At 34.0% G+C, this 13494-nt stretch overlaps 2 protein-coding genes across 2 annotated transcripts; one reads left to right on the top strand and one right to left on the bottom strand.

Annotated features, from left to right (window-relative positions):
• Positions 1-205: 205 nt before the first annotated feature.
• LOC124635195 (MAPK regulated corepressor interacting protein 2) lies at positions 206-4529 on the bottom strand. The gene is made up of 5 exons (XM_047171017.1): positions 4368-4529; positions 4183-4267; positions 3834-3943; positions 3696-3752; positions 206-2750 (listed from the first exon to the last, which is right to left on the bottom strand). Exons 1-5 carry the CDS (start codon positions 4417-4419, stop codon positions 2605-2607), a joined length of 450 nt encoding a protein of 149 aa, XP_047026973.1. The 5' UTR covers positions 4420-4529; the 3' UTR covers positions 206-2604.
• Positions 4530-10708: 6179 nt separating this feature from the next.
• LOC124635016 lies at positions 10709-13313 on the top strand. Its single transcript, XM_047170751.1, has 2 exons — positions 10709-10868; positions 11166-13313. The coding sequence occupies exon 2, from the start codon at positions 11167-11169 to the stop codon at positions 12796-12798; it is 1632 nt and encodes a 543-aa protein (XP_047026707.1). The 5' UTR covers positions 10709-10868; position 11166; the 3' UTR covers positions 12799-13313.
• The last annotated feature ends 181 nt before the right edge of the window (positions 13314-13494 follow it).

The following is a 13494-nucleotide window of genomic DNA, read 5'->3' as shown; positions in this document are numbered from 1 at the left end:
TTGGAGTGTAGATACTTCTAGATGTCAATAACATTGTCATTTTTTAAATTCTACCAAACAGTTCGAAACTCTTTTCGTAACCGCCGCAATATGGTAGGGAAGGGATGGGACAAGTTGTCGAAAGGAGTCGTTTTGCGAACCACACCTTGCTATCCAGTTGATGATTGATCTAGGAAGGCAAAAATTGAGAAATAAAATACCGTAATAATTTATCAGATGGTTTAATCAACTACAACAAAAAGCATAACGTTTTAATAACTAAATCAGTCTAAAAATATTCTCCTGCGTTACAACTACGACTCAAATATTTCATCTAAAAGGTTAAAAATTATACTACGGTTCGTGCATTTTTTGCTTATTGCATAAATCAACGGCTTTACGCGTTAACTCGTTTTGTACTCGCGCAATTGCAGTAATATATCTTTTGACAACAGCAAATATAAATAGTTCATTTTAAATAAATGTTAAAATAATAAGTAATATTTAGCTATGTAGTAAAACTTTCAATTCACATTACTGCTCTAAAGTATACAAAACAAGTAAACTGTAAAGAATATTTCCTTGCTTGTTCATGAATGTCTATGACGAATAAACATTCTTGTAAATTTTCTTATGTACAAAGGAAATAAAACCAATATTCCAAAGATTTTTACACGACGAATAACATGATTAAATTGACGTATAGTCAGTCTGGCCATAACACTGTTGTAAACTATAGTATTACTGATAAAATCTATATATCGGCAAAACAATGGAACCCTGAGGAACATAAATTATTACAATATTGTTTTCTTTAGTACCTCAAATTGAGGATAATATAAATATCACTTACAGTGATGGCCTATTCTGAATTCTGTTAGTGTATAAGTACATATATTTATATAGCAACAATATCTATGGCCAGACCAGTTATATTTTCATGGAAGACATTGTTCAGCCTCGAGCATGAGAAGCTATGTATAACACAAAATAAACATTGAAAACAAGTGATTTAACATTACACAACAATAACAGTAACATTTTGTAGTAAAAAGCTATTTTTCACAAGAATTTCGAGTACTTATATAATATTTATGGTCACAGGAACTTTGGTTAATTAATGAACGTAATATATTCAGCGCGACTTCATTAAATTATTGTAATAATCAAAATCGAGCAACAAGAGATTTATTAGTTGTAGACGACTATATTGAATATATTTTAGCTGCACATTACAGCAAAATAAACAAGTCAGATGAAGCGATTATTGATAAATCAAAAACTTCCCATATTTTACAATATACATTTAAAATAATAAGTAAATAAAATTGAAATAGACTATAAAGGTACTTAGCAATGTGCTATTAACTTGTGTCTGTACATAATTACAAAACAAATATAAAATGAAACCCGATGAGACCGCTTACAGTAAGTATCTGACAGTTCATGAAGAAATCCAAGTGAAACAGAGACTGGTATATGTATGACAATAATACTCAAGTACATGATTTGGTAATTAAGTAATGCGAGACCTTTACATATTTACAATTTAACAATATTTTCACTGTTGCATAACAATTTATAATACTGTTTACACTATTGCTGTATTTAGGCACTTTAATGTATGGTTGCAATACACAACTATTGCAAAAGGCATATAACATTTGATTAATTTAATAGGTTTAAACGTGTAGCTGCGAAGGAGTAAGGTAACAGGTTATTAGTTTTGTAAAAATTGTGATGAGAACTTTTAATATTCCTACAAGCAGCCATTATTGTTAGCCGGAGTACTGCTTAATGAATTTAACATTAAATAATATGGAGATACTAGAACAATGCTATGCTAGTACATAAAAACTTCAGTAAATAATTTGGCTCATAAAGATTTGGCAAAACTTGTGTAAAACATTTTATGGTACAATAGTCACAAAACAACATGATATTCTTTGGTATAAAATTGCCCCGAATTCGATTTTCAGAAAATATATATTTAACCAAAAACTATAACATTCACTCAACAACAATCTTAAAGAATATTGGTTCAAAGTAACAATGCAAAGAAATTGAGCTTTTGGAAAATTTTTACTTATGATATGACATAACTACTGAGATCCACAATCAACTGTAGATTACTTAACTTTTTTTTAGAATTTTTTATTCTCTTAAGATTAACATTATAGTAGTTCATAAAAATACACAGTATAAAATAGCTGATATATAGATAGCAGCATACATTGTAATAGCCAATGAACTGACAGCAAAGAGTTACACATTCAAATTAATTGATATTTCCTTAAAAGTTGATAATGAAGGATCATTCATGAATTTCTGTGATACAAGAGATGCATTATGACAACAAACTGTATAATCAGATCAAATATGATACAATTTTGTTATTGAATTCAGTCAAAACCAGAAGCAACAGGATTAGCATAGATTCTACTCATTCATCATCTCAAAACTACTACCTAATTCAGTTTAATGAGAGAACGATCTGCTTCCTGTAGCCGTGAGAAGTTATGAAGAGGTACCGTTTAAATAAAAATTTAGTAAACTACAGATGATTGTGACTTACGCTACCGCCAACTTTTATGTTTCCACATGTTGTTGTTACCGCCTGCTAACTCAGAGGGAGTTGGTGATGTTCTGGAAGAGCCGCTTGCCCCACCATGTCTCCAGGTCGAAGGGCTTGAAGTCGCGCAGCACTGGGCTGGGAGCCTCGTCCTGGTAGTACAGGTTTGATGGAGGAGCGGGAGATGAGCTGCCAGACTCTGTAACATTATACATTTGCATAGTGACGATAATTTCATAAAACAATATGTAGTATGTTTCATGACTTCATGTGATATGCATGGTTATCAATTTTTTATCATAAATCAAATCAAATGTTTTGATATCAGATGCTTAAGTTAAATCTCTATTTATCTAGACAGATCTATCAACATGACCTACCTTTATTGCAAACTGCAATCTCAATAGAGAGGAAATAGTTTCTTAAGTTTTAACTTCACAATTCTATGTATATATTATATTACAGAGAAAATATGATATACCTATCCTCTTTAATCAAAGCTAATATTGAAGTATATTGCATGAAAAATATGTAATAATCTTGGTGATGGGTATATTGATAAAAATTATGTCACGGTAATATTGGGTTGTGGATTAAAAACATACTGAAAATATACTTTTTCCAGAAACAGGTAGTAACAAAGTAAAGAGTCTGAGTTTGCCATTGATACATTGATTAATTCTCATTGCAATGAATCAATGTGGAATGTACCAATTGAAAAGTCAGTTACAATTAACTGCTCAAACCATGCACTCTGGACAGCTTTAATTGATTCAAACAGCCACATGCATTGATAACTATGTCACCAAGCAGTTTGTATTGATAGTCAATACTCTTTGAAGGCTTATCTCAATTGCATAAGGTCATAATTTATCATAGAGGTCTGACAAATGAAACCTTATTCTTCTTAATGGTGACTTTTGTGTAATCAAACAATTTTGTTAAATTCATGAATGAACTTAAAGTATCAATGAAAGTTTACAATGTTTATGAATTTGTTACACTGACAAAGTAAGAAGAGAAATAATAGTGAATATCTAAGCTTATAGATATGATTGAACTCTTCTTAGGATGATCCTTTAATAACTTTGAAATAATAAAAAATAATAAAATCAGTATTATAATATTTAGACAGATTTCTTACCAGTTGTACTTGTAGGTGTTGTTGGTTCACTCTCACCGTATGCTGACTGTGTCCAGGCTGCAATAATAACGTTTATTTCATACTTATGATCTCCAATGCTAAATTCAATAAAAATGTATAGAAATGACCATAACTTACTTTCACTGATATATCTAATGATTTCCTCATGTTGCGGTGTAATCACATGGTGTTGTATTCTTTGGTGTACTGTCTTTTTACCATTGGAATGAAATATAGGCTTGGGCATGCTGGAATATCAAATAAACATTAGACTTATAAGAATCATATAGTAATCGTATTATGCCTATTAGTATGCCTGTGTCTGAAAAATATATTAGTCTTCAGGTACCGCGTATTGTTGTTATGCAAATTCTTATAAAACTACTTAAATAAGTACATATATTCGGCAGAAGAGGTTATGTAAAAACAGTGATGAAATCCTTTACAACACTATGTAACGTGCGCTTTCATAACAACAATAACTTACTTGATAATTTCTCCATTGTCGGACTCAGAAGACTTTCTATTGTGATCTTTACGGCTGTCCAATCTTTCTAAGTTCTGTGAGAGGCCTGAAATTGAAAATAAGTAAACGATATTTTCATCTCACATGATCACTGACAAGTTCGAACTTCATTTTCAAACCAAATTAAATTGTAACATAATAACTACCTCGTCGAGTTTTAGCTACAATTTTGCTGGGTCCCTTAGAAACAGTATACATTTTAAAATTTCACTCAGAAATTAAAAAAATAAACGTAAAAATCACACACGAATTACGAGACCAACTTTAAACAGCGAGTTGCTATACAATTCGGTGCAGAATCTACCATGCTTTGAATTGAGGTTTATTTTATAATGTGAAATTAAACGCATTTGGTATTTTTATTTAAAATATTTTGTTTTATTAAATAACTTTATGTCCTTATAAAACAATGTCAGAAAAGGATTGTTTTACAGTTGTTGAAAATGCGGTTTTGTGGCAGCGGACTACGTGGGAGGTTTGTAAAAATATTTATGGCGACACTGACTGGTCCGTCAAATCACGTCACTAGTGGTTACAATCGCACCATCTGGCGTCATTATGTAACAAAATTACCGCGTGCGTAATGTGTTGTTGTAATTACAGATGTCGCTTTAATCTCATGCGACATTTTTTAACCGATTCCAAAAAATGAAGATGAAGACGTTGATTTCACATTTTAGTCAACTATGAATATGTAGCAAAACATGAATGTGAAAAGTCACATTTTCTAACACTCTGAAACTGAAACTTGAGAAAAACAACGAAAAGAATAAAAGGCCGACTACCTACATACCGGAAAGTAGGTCCTGTACCCGATAATTCCAAAAGTGCAAGACACAGCCATCCGTTTACTTTTGCGTTATCTCCCCTTAATCAATCATAAATAAATATTTGCCTCGTGTTAAACATGATAGGTAGATCCTGCTTCAACTTCCGTCCATAACTTAGAATCTACAAATACCGACATGATTAGCTATTCAGCGATCGTGATATATTTCCCCAGGAAGTAAGTAGGTACACTTACTCTTACGTAAGCCCATATATCATGGAGGAAGCAACTAAGCAACTGTAAACAACGTTTGATGCTAATTAAGTGCGGCTAACTTTCAATCAATCGCGCTTGAAGGAAGTGCTGGTATGCACGTATAGATTTTCAAATAGGTTTGAAGCGATTCTGTATAAGGCATGTAGGAACCTATCCATCGACTTATGTGCGTGATTATACAATAGTACCTAGATAAATAGTTTACATAGACAATATTTCCTCCTATAATAATACTTTTAATGTGTTTTAACTAAAATATATCGAGCGTTAAGTCATGCAATCATTTCAACTCTTCTATCTATTGTTTTATAACTCATATGTTTTGATTCTGAATATTTTTCTAAATTGCTGGAGGGCTAAATTCAAAATTTTCGATAGGGCTACCATGGTCTGTCTATTTCATCTATATCGGTACCTAAGCCATAGAAACATAAAGTTTACTTACTAACTTACTAACCTACATACCTACGATTTTATCTGCAGACTAATAAAACCTAACTCTTATCACATAATAGTTACCTGAAAGTATTGCATATATGCTATTATGTAGTTAAGTAAGTACAATACCTAGGTATTGTTTCGCACCAGTAACAGCTGTGTAAGCGTCGGCGTCTCTAAAAAAACATATTTTCATATAAGGCTGCCCCCCCATGTCAGGCTTTGTAGGAAAGATAATCGAGCAGATTTTTTGTAGGACATTGTTACCTTCTAGGATTTCCTGACCGACTTCTTGTAAGGCACACCCTTGCACAATTACTATCAGTGTGTTCTATATTCCTCGTACAAACAATCGATCACCGATTTATTGGACGTGGGCGAGCAGTCAAAAATACAGTTGAGAAAGTTGAAATATGCCAGGATCTTTTACTCATACGCTAGTACCTAGATTTTACTACATAGGTCATCTATCTATGTAAATGCCGGTCTTCAATGAATGCATTGAGTTCGTGTTGTGAATAACACATGTTATTGAGCAGTTCGAATGTTCGGATACCTAGACTTTCACTAAAGCTTTCACTTTGTTATAACGAATTCCCTTTTGCACTTACGCTGCGATACATTTTGGGTGTAGTAAAAGTGAGTGTTCGATGTCCGTGATTTTGGAGCGGTTAAGGTAACTGGCACGTGATAAGTAAATATATTTAGTTTTTTCTTTAGCTTCTATTAATCTAATAGTACTCAGGGTCAGTGTAGTTGCTTTCTATTTGGTGATTGTTTTTTAGGTTCTACGGTTACTTATCATAAAGTATATAAGTCTACTTCAGAAAACATTGCATTGCCTAGGTATTTGACTTGACTCTTGACTTGTAAAGTACTTACACTTTACTTCAAAAGAGTTTGTTTGTAGTTTGTACTTAGAAAGTTATTGAGTTTTGCAAATATACTTGGCCTACTAACCCTATATCTGGAAATGCAACTCAAAAGAAAACACACTTACATCTTCCACCTCAGAAAAATACCTACATGTGTGAATACATGTGTGTCCACTCCTATATCTACATAATACTCAGAATATCCGAAAGATATTCGCTGAAGTATAGTGAGAAAGTTACTTTGTCTTTCTGATGATGACCATATCTTTACCAATAAAATGAAAGTTTAAGCTGAAAGCACCGTTTTTCTCGCAGGGTTCGAGTGAAACCGGGGAAAACTATAGGTATCGTATGATCCTTATAAAATAACAGCCGAGCATAGTCATACAAAAACAAAAGAAGCAGACAAGTTTTTAAACCAGTTTCAACTTAGTTTTAAAATTACACACACGTTGAAGTTGCGAGCTCTTATCGTCATCATCACACGCGTTATGCCCTAGATGCAGTAAACGAGTTGACTGCGCATGCACCAGATTTAACGACATTTTAATATGGCCGCGCTAACGAGCGCCGACAATGCGTCTGCGCAAATCTGAATCTAGGTTGCACATTTACCTTAATGTAAACTTTGTTGTACTGCTGATAAAAGTATATGTACGTAAGTGTGTTCGAAGTTACTGGCACAGATTTCTACTTTAAATAATTAATGGACTTACTTGGCTTAGATTAGAAAACTAAGTACGCAGTCTGCCTTAAGTTAGATATTCAGGCATTTCTCAGTACCTAAGTATTCAGTAGTGATGTGATTACAGTTCATTAATTGTCTGGAGAAAATGCCTTGATCTTAATGACATTATATACTTATCTAGATGCGGTTGTCAAGATGAGTTTTAATTGATTGATCACTTTTAATTAATTGAAGTTTGACTGCTCACTTTTTAATTGATTGATTAGATTGTATATGGTTGTGCTGTGATGATAATATTAGGGCGTTACCGGATTCTTCATTCCCAATCGTTTTTTAACAGCTGTTTGTAATCTGAGTGGCTTTTGGCATCGCCTGTAACCTGTAAACAAACGTATTCCCAATTCTATGAGAAGAGCAGGTGCGATGATGTATTAAAAGCCAACAATTCATATCATAGACTCAAACAAAAGCCAACAGATCAAACATTATTCTATTTGGGTACGCAAAGGTTAACGCTCGGCCGATCCTTTAAAGCAAATGTTGGCTAAGTTCAAACCAATTGATATTTAAACCGGCTGCATTATGATTGAACGTTATGATCACATTATTACATCGTATTGAGATAAATTAAGAAGAAGGATGTGTGTAGGGATTACTGTGAAGCGATAAAAAACGATGTGGGACTGAAATGGCACGTGTGGGATTATTCAGTACCTAGCAGTTCCGCGAAATTAAGAAATTAAGAACATGTGTGTTTTAAGCATATGTATGTACATATGTTGTCATGTCAAGTATGTGACACGTATGTCTGATTTGACATTCGAACATTGAACTACAGAGGATAATACAAAAATAAGTTAGTTGAATCCCTGAAGTCTGAAAGAATATTTGATCATCGAGTGACAAAATTTACAGCCCTGACATGGCAGAGAAGGAGAGTAGGAGATAACTTGACCTATAAGTCCACGCAGTTTAATCAAATCATTAAAGAAAAAAGTGTCATATTACCCAGTATGCCCAGCCCTGGTTAACTTGAGGATCATCACAATATTTCATGAAGGAACTTACTCGCTTAGATAGATATAGTAGAACACAAAGGGGCTTGGCCATGCATTAGCATCTGCAGAAACAAAGTTCATAATGACTCATACGCATTTCCATAGCCATTAATGTGCCTGCCAGTCCTGCCAACGCAATATGATGGCAGAAATAGCTTAAACAGGTTCAGTGGGAGTTTATTCCTGGATGTAGTTTCACAACGATATTAACTTGATATTAAAAGGATTTTTAGCTTGATATGAACGACTTTTTTACATTACGTCTGCTTTGACTTTTCCTCTTTACAAGCATGAGGGTGTTCCCCATGTTTTATCGTCCTCCAAGCCATAAAAACAGGCAAATTTTTTACGTCTATTGGTATGTCATAAATGATTAATTTTGATGATGTTACTATATCAACTTTAGCACCAGCAAACTGCAGAATGTTATCCGTTAAATATCAAGACGGAGCGGCAAGGAACTTGTTTTGCAGTCAAACAAGTTTTTTGACGATATGAATACGAAATCACTGCGGTCAGGTATAGGCCAAAGTTCTAAGAACTTATTGCCTATAAGAGGACGCACTAAAAATATCAATCTCTTGGAACCTTCGTAAAATATAAGTACGCTTTATCAATTCCTGAAAATAATTCGAATATCAATACTTATAGATGTGTACTTACTTTCTTGTGATTTGATATTATTAGGGTTTCTAGTTAGGTGGGAATAAGGGGCCAAAATCCAAGATTTTTGACCATGTTTATTATTTTATACGGGTTTTATGTTTACCCTAAACATAGCCTTGTCGCTTCATTTGAGTTGAAAATGTAACTTTCCTTGTATTATTTTTAACTAACAGGGAAAACATGTTTTATCGATAAGTACCTAGTTGGTAGATTTATGAATAAGTTTGTTACTTGTACATATTGGACTTAATTGAACTCTGGGAAGTTTATTTAAATATGGATTGAAGAATTTCAGAAACAAAGAATAGTCTACGATTTTCAGCATAAAGTATAGTAACCTACTTCCAAAGTAACGGTTGTTGATAGAAATAATATCAGTTTACGTCATTTCTAACAATACCAAAGCATTTGTATTGCAAACTGCAACGAAGTGCAAACAAAAAGAAGATAAAATCTTTAAACAATGGCGTTTCGCACCATAGTTGCACGAGCTAACGGAACCCTAATGGGGTCAGATCACTCGACGCGGTTCAACGGGACTCCAGTTTAAGCCCTAACTACTCATTATACTTGTATATCCTTTATATTTATATAAACCTGAACCTGATTTTTTTACATAACTATGGGTTTGGTGATAATTTTATGGGTAAAGATAAAGCAGACTAAGATAATTGTGCTACCTATAGGTAGCCAAATAAAAACTTTGAAAGCAAGACCTAGAATATCTTATTAATATTTCATAAAATATTACTTTTACATTCTAACGCTCCTACTACGGGTCTGCTGGAAGAGATTTCAATAAATGGTTAAATAAAAAATAAAATAAACATTTTTACTCTACTGGAAAATTGTTGAATTACCTTTAAACAATGAATTGCCTTCGAAACTGCTATAAAACATCAGATTCATATTTTAGATTCACAGAAAATGTTCTTACGCACAATCGATTATTTAGACAAAATGGATGACCGTCCCACGTTAAATAAAATGATTTATTTTAAAATGGAACTCGAACGTTTTTCCTCAAAAACTAGTTCAACAATAGGAGAATGTCGTTTTGAAATACAGTTAATATTTTTAAACTATTACGACACCATTTTTGTGAAGTGGGTGACAGTTCAGTGGCCCATTTGTGTAATCTGTGGGAGCGAGTTTGACGTCACGGGAAGTAAGAAGGGCTATTCTATTCTTAAATTCGAACCTAATAATGAAATCGAACTCATAAGTAGCTACACCTGTTTGATCCAGTTTATAGTTCTAGTTATTAAACTGTAAAGTTCAAAGCGGGTGCGGCAAAGGTTTTCCTTCCATTCACGTAAACACACGTTGAGTGATCGCCTCGTTTTATTTTAACGTTACGTTTGTTTCATCTCACCTACATCTAATTATATACCTATCTTACATTGTTTTAATTGCTGTATCGCATGTATCTACCTCCTTAATTTTTATATTGTCACGTTTTGTACCTACGTACGATCGATGAATTGCGGACTGAGAACATAAAATTGCCATTATTGTTTGTATTTTTTCTGAAGGAGAAAGTTTTCTTTAAATAGATATGTTTATGGATTTTCTAACTTTACGTTAATTGTCACTCAATATCTAACTAACAGGTCTTTACATTGCGGATAATGTATGTATAACTTTGTGTTTAATTCTTTCTTTGCCTTCTGTAGGGTCAGGTGGCCAACAGTGAACCAGTGGGACACAGTGACCCACCACTCATATCTCGTAAACGCGACGTTGCCATTCCGTGCTACGAACATGATTAAACCTGTTTGTAGCCACGATAGTTATTCCCCAGTCGACGGCGCGCTTCCGCCGAAAACAGTCGCGCTGTGAGGTGTTTTGTGTTTTGCGCCAAAAAAAGTTGAAAGGTATGCAAGTACATTTTTTTTTTCTAGATCATTCTCGTTGTTGTTTTGAATTTACTACTTAATACACACTTGCAAAGGAACTATTTATGCAACGTTTAGACATACTGATATTATTTTGTATTGAACCGATTACTTAAAAATATAACCTTAAAAGTATAAAAACGTAAGTAGTACACAGTGGACCAAAACGGGCAGGTACACAGTGAACCATGGCTCACTGTGTACCTACGCGAGGTTCACTGTGTACCTATGCTATTGAAGTATTTTTGGTTGCTAATTACCTTTACTTTGTTTCAGAATGGGTCGAACAAAGAAGCTAGAAAGAAAAATTGGGGGACATAGTGCACAAGATATGCAGAAAGCTATCCAACTTGTAAAAGATGGTAGGAGCATTCACAAGGCTGCGGTTGAATGTAATTTAAAATATTCTACACTCAGAAGATATGTGAAAAGGCACGAATTAAATGACGAAGCAGGATTTGTTCCAAATTACGAAGTGAATGCGGTGTTCACACATGAACAGGAAACAATTTTAAAAAACTATATCAGCGAATGCGCCCTTATGTTCTATGGGCTTACTGCAAAAGACACTCGGCGATTGGCATATCAAGTGGGGACGGCCAATAACCTTAAGGTTCCGCCCTCTTGGGTGAAAAACAAAATAGCTGGAGTTGATTGGTTGAGGTCTTTTAAAAAACGACACAGTGAGTTGAGCTTAAGAAAGCCCGAAGCATGCAGCTTGGCACGGGCTACAGCGTTCAATAAATCGAATGTAAATCGATTTTTTGAGAACTTAAAAATAGCCATGGAGCGATATCCAGGATTTGGGAACGGAACTCGTCTTTACAATCTCGACGAAACTTCAACTACAACGGTGCAACGCCCGCAAAATGTCTTAGCACCAAAGAGAAGCAATGTATGTAAAGTTACAAGTGGTGAAAGGGGCGTATTAGTAACCACGTGCTGTATAGTTTCCGCATCCGGCCAGGCTTTGCCTCCAGCCATGGTTTTTCCCAGGAAAAACTTTAAATCGCATATGCTTCATGGTGCGCCTCCTGGCACACTTGGTCTAGCTGCGTCTACTGGCTGGATGAATGCAGAGATATTCGTAGAAGTTATGCAGCATTTTGTAAAGCACACCTGTGCATCAAAACAAAATCCCGCCCTGTTAATACTTGATAATCACGAAAGCCATCTTTCACTGGAAGCTCTTGACCTTGCTAAATCTTCTGGAGTTACAATTCTTACTGTTCCACCGCACACTACTGCAAAACTTCAGCCCTTAGACGTAGGCCTAAATGGACCCTTTAAAACTTATTATAACGCCGCGGTCGATTCGTGGCTGCTTCAAAATCCAGGCCAAACACTTACTATCTACCACATAGCTAAGTGTGTAGGAGAGGCATATCTGAAGGCAATGACGCCAATAAATATCACCAACGCCTTTAAGAAATGTGGGATCTTTCCATATGACAATTCCGTTTTTACAGAAGAGGATTTTTTGCCGAGCTCAGTCACTGACAGACCAGAACCAGGCAAGGAAAATAATTCTACAACAGACATAGAAGACGAAATAAATGAGCCAATCTCACCTTCAATTTTGTTATCAATACCATCACAAGAAATTGAAGAAGCCATTGAAGTTCGAGCTTCATCGGTGATAACCGTTGTTAACAATAATCCACAACCGGAAGCGGATGCAAACATTAAAGACGTGCTATCCCAACAATTTCCAAAAGAAATCTTGGGACCCCAAGCCTCAACTTCTAAAGAGGTAAAATGTTTTGCAAAGTTTACTACAAATTCGCTGAGCCTCTTGAACCAGATATGGCCGGGGTCACGAAGAATGATATTAAATTTATATTGCCTACCCCCAAAATCGATGGTAGTAGCCGTCGCCAAAATACATATAAATTTGCAGTTAACCTAGCACTACTGAACTTTCCATATTGATTTTGTCACTCTCAGCATTGCTTTAGTTTTTTGTTGATTATTTTCTTTAAGAATTGCTTTAGTTTTTTGTTGATTATTTTCTTTAAGAATTGCTTTAGTTTTTTGTTGATTATTTTCTTTAAGAATTGCTTTAGTTTTTTGTTGATTATTTTCTTTAAGAATTGCTTTAGTTTTTTGTTGATTATTTTCTTTAAGAATAAAAAGTTTTATATTGATTAAAATAATTGAAGACTGTTTAAAATTAAGTTTATTTTACGATGGATCTCATAGAGTAAGTTTTATAATAATTATTAAAACTTGCTCAAGTCTAAAAAACTCGTTGATTGTTAAAGTTTATTTGATATTGTTATAAATAAAACTAATGTTGACTACAAAAATCTAAATAAGAAGAAGTAAATAAAAATATGACTCTTTATACTTTTATAACGCCTACTTTGTATACATTTATAGTATTAGACACTTTGGTGAATAAAGTTCATTTCATATTGTCAATTTTTATTATTTTTTTAAACATCAAAATACAACTTATATGCGGTGGTTCACTGTATACCCTATGGTTCACTGTAGACCTACCCCCTGGTTTAGTGTGTACTTAGGATTGTACACAGTGAACCATTTCTCGAATTTAAAAAAAATATGAATTCTCGCTATTCTAATAAGTTTAATGCTCAAT

This window comes from Helicoverpa zea, chromosome 12 (assembly GCF_022581195.2).
Source record: "Helicoverpa zea isolate HzStark_Cry1AcR chromosome 12, ilHelZeax1.1, whole genome shotgun sequence".
Lineage (NCBI taxonomy): Eukaryota > Metazoa > Arthropoda > Insecta > Lepidoptera > Noctuidae > Helicoverpa > Helicoverpa zea.
This window is presented reverse-complemented; position numbering and strand designations above follow the sequence as displayed.

What these genes read in the sequence shown, in the direction of transcription:
- LOC124635195 (XM_047171017.1), bottom strand. Translation starts at nt 4,419, where the DNA reads ATGTATACTGTTTCTAAGGGACCCAGCAAAATTGTAGCTAAAACTCGA. An exon ending in GACAATGGAGAAATTATCAA is followed by an intron (nt 3,944 to 4,182) that starts GTAAGTTATTGT and finishes TTGATATTCCAG; the next exon opens with CATGCCCAAGCCTATATTTC. An exon ending in CATTAGATATATCAGTGAAA is followed by an intron (nt 3,753 to 3,833) that starts GTAAGTTATGGT and finishes TTATTATTGCAG; the next exon opens with CCTGGACACAGTCAGCATAC.
- LOC124635016 (XM_047170751.1), top strand. Translation starts at nt 11,167, where the DNA reads ATGGGTCGAACAAAGAAGCTAGAAAGAAAAATTGGGGGACATAGTGCA.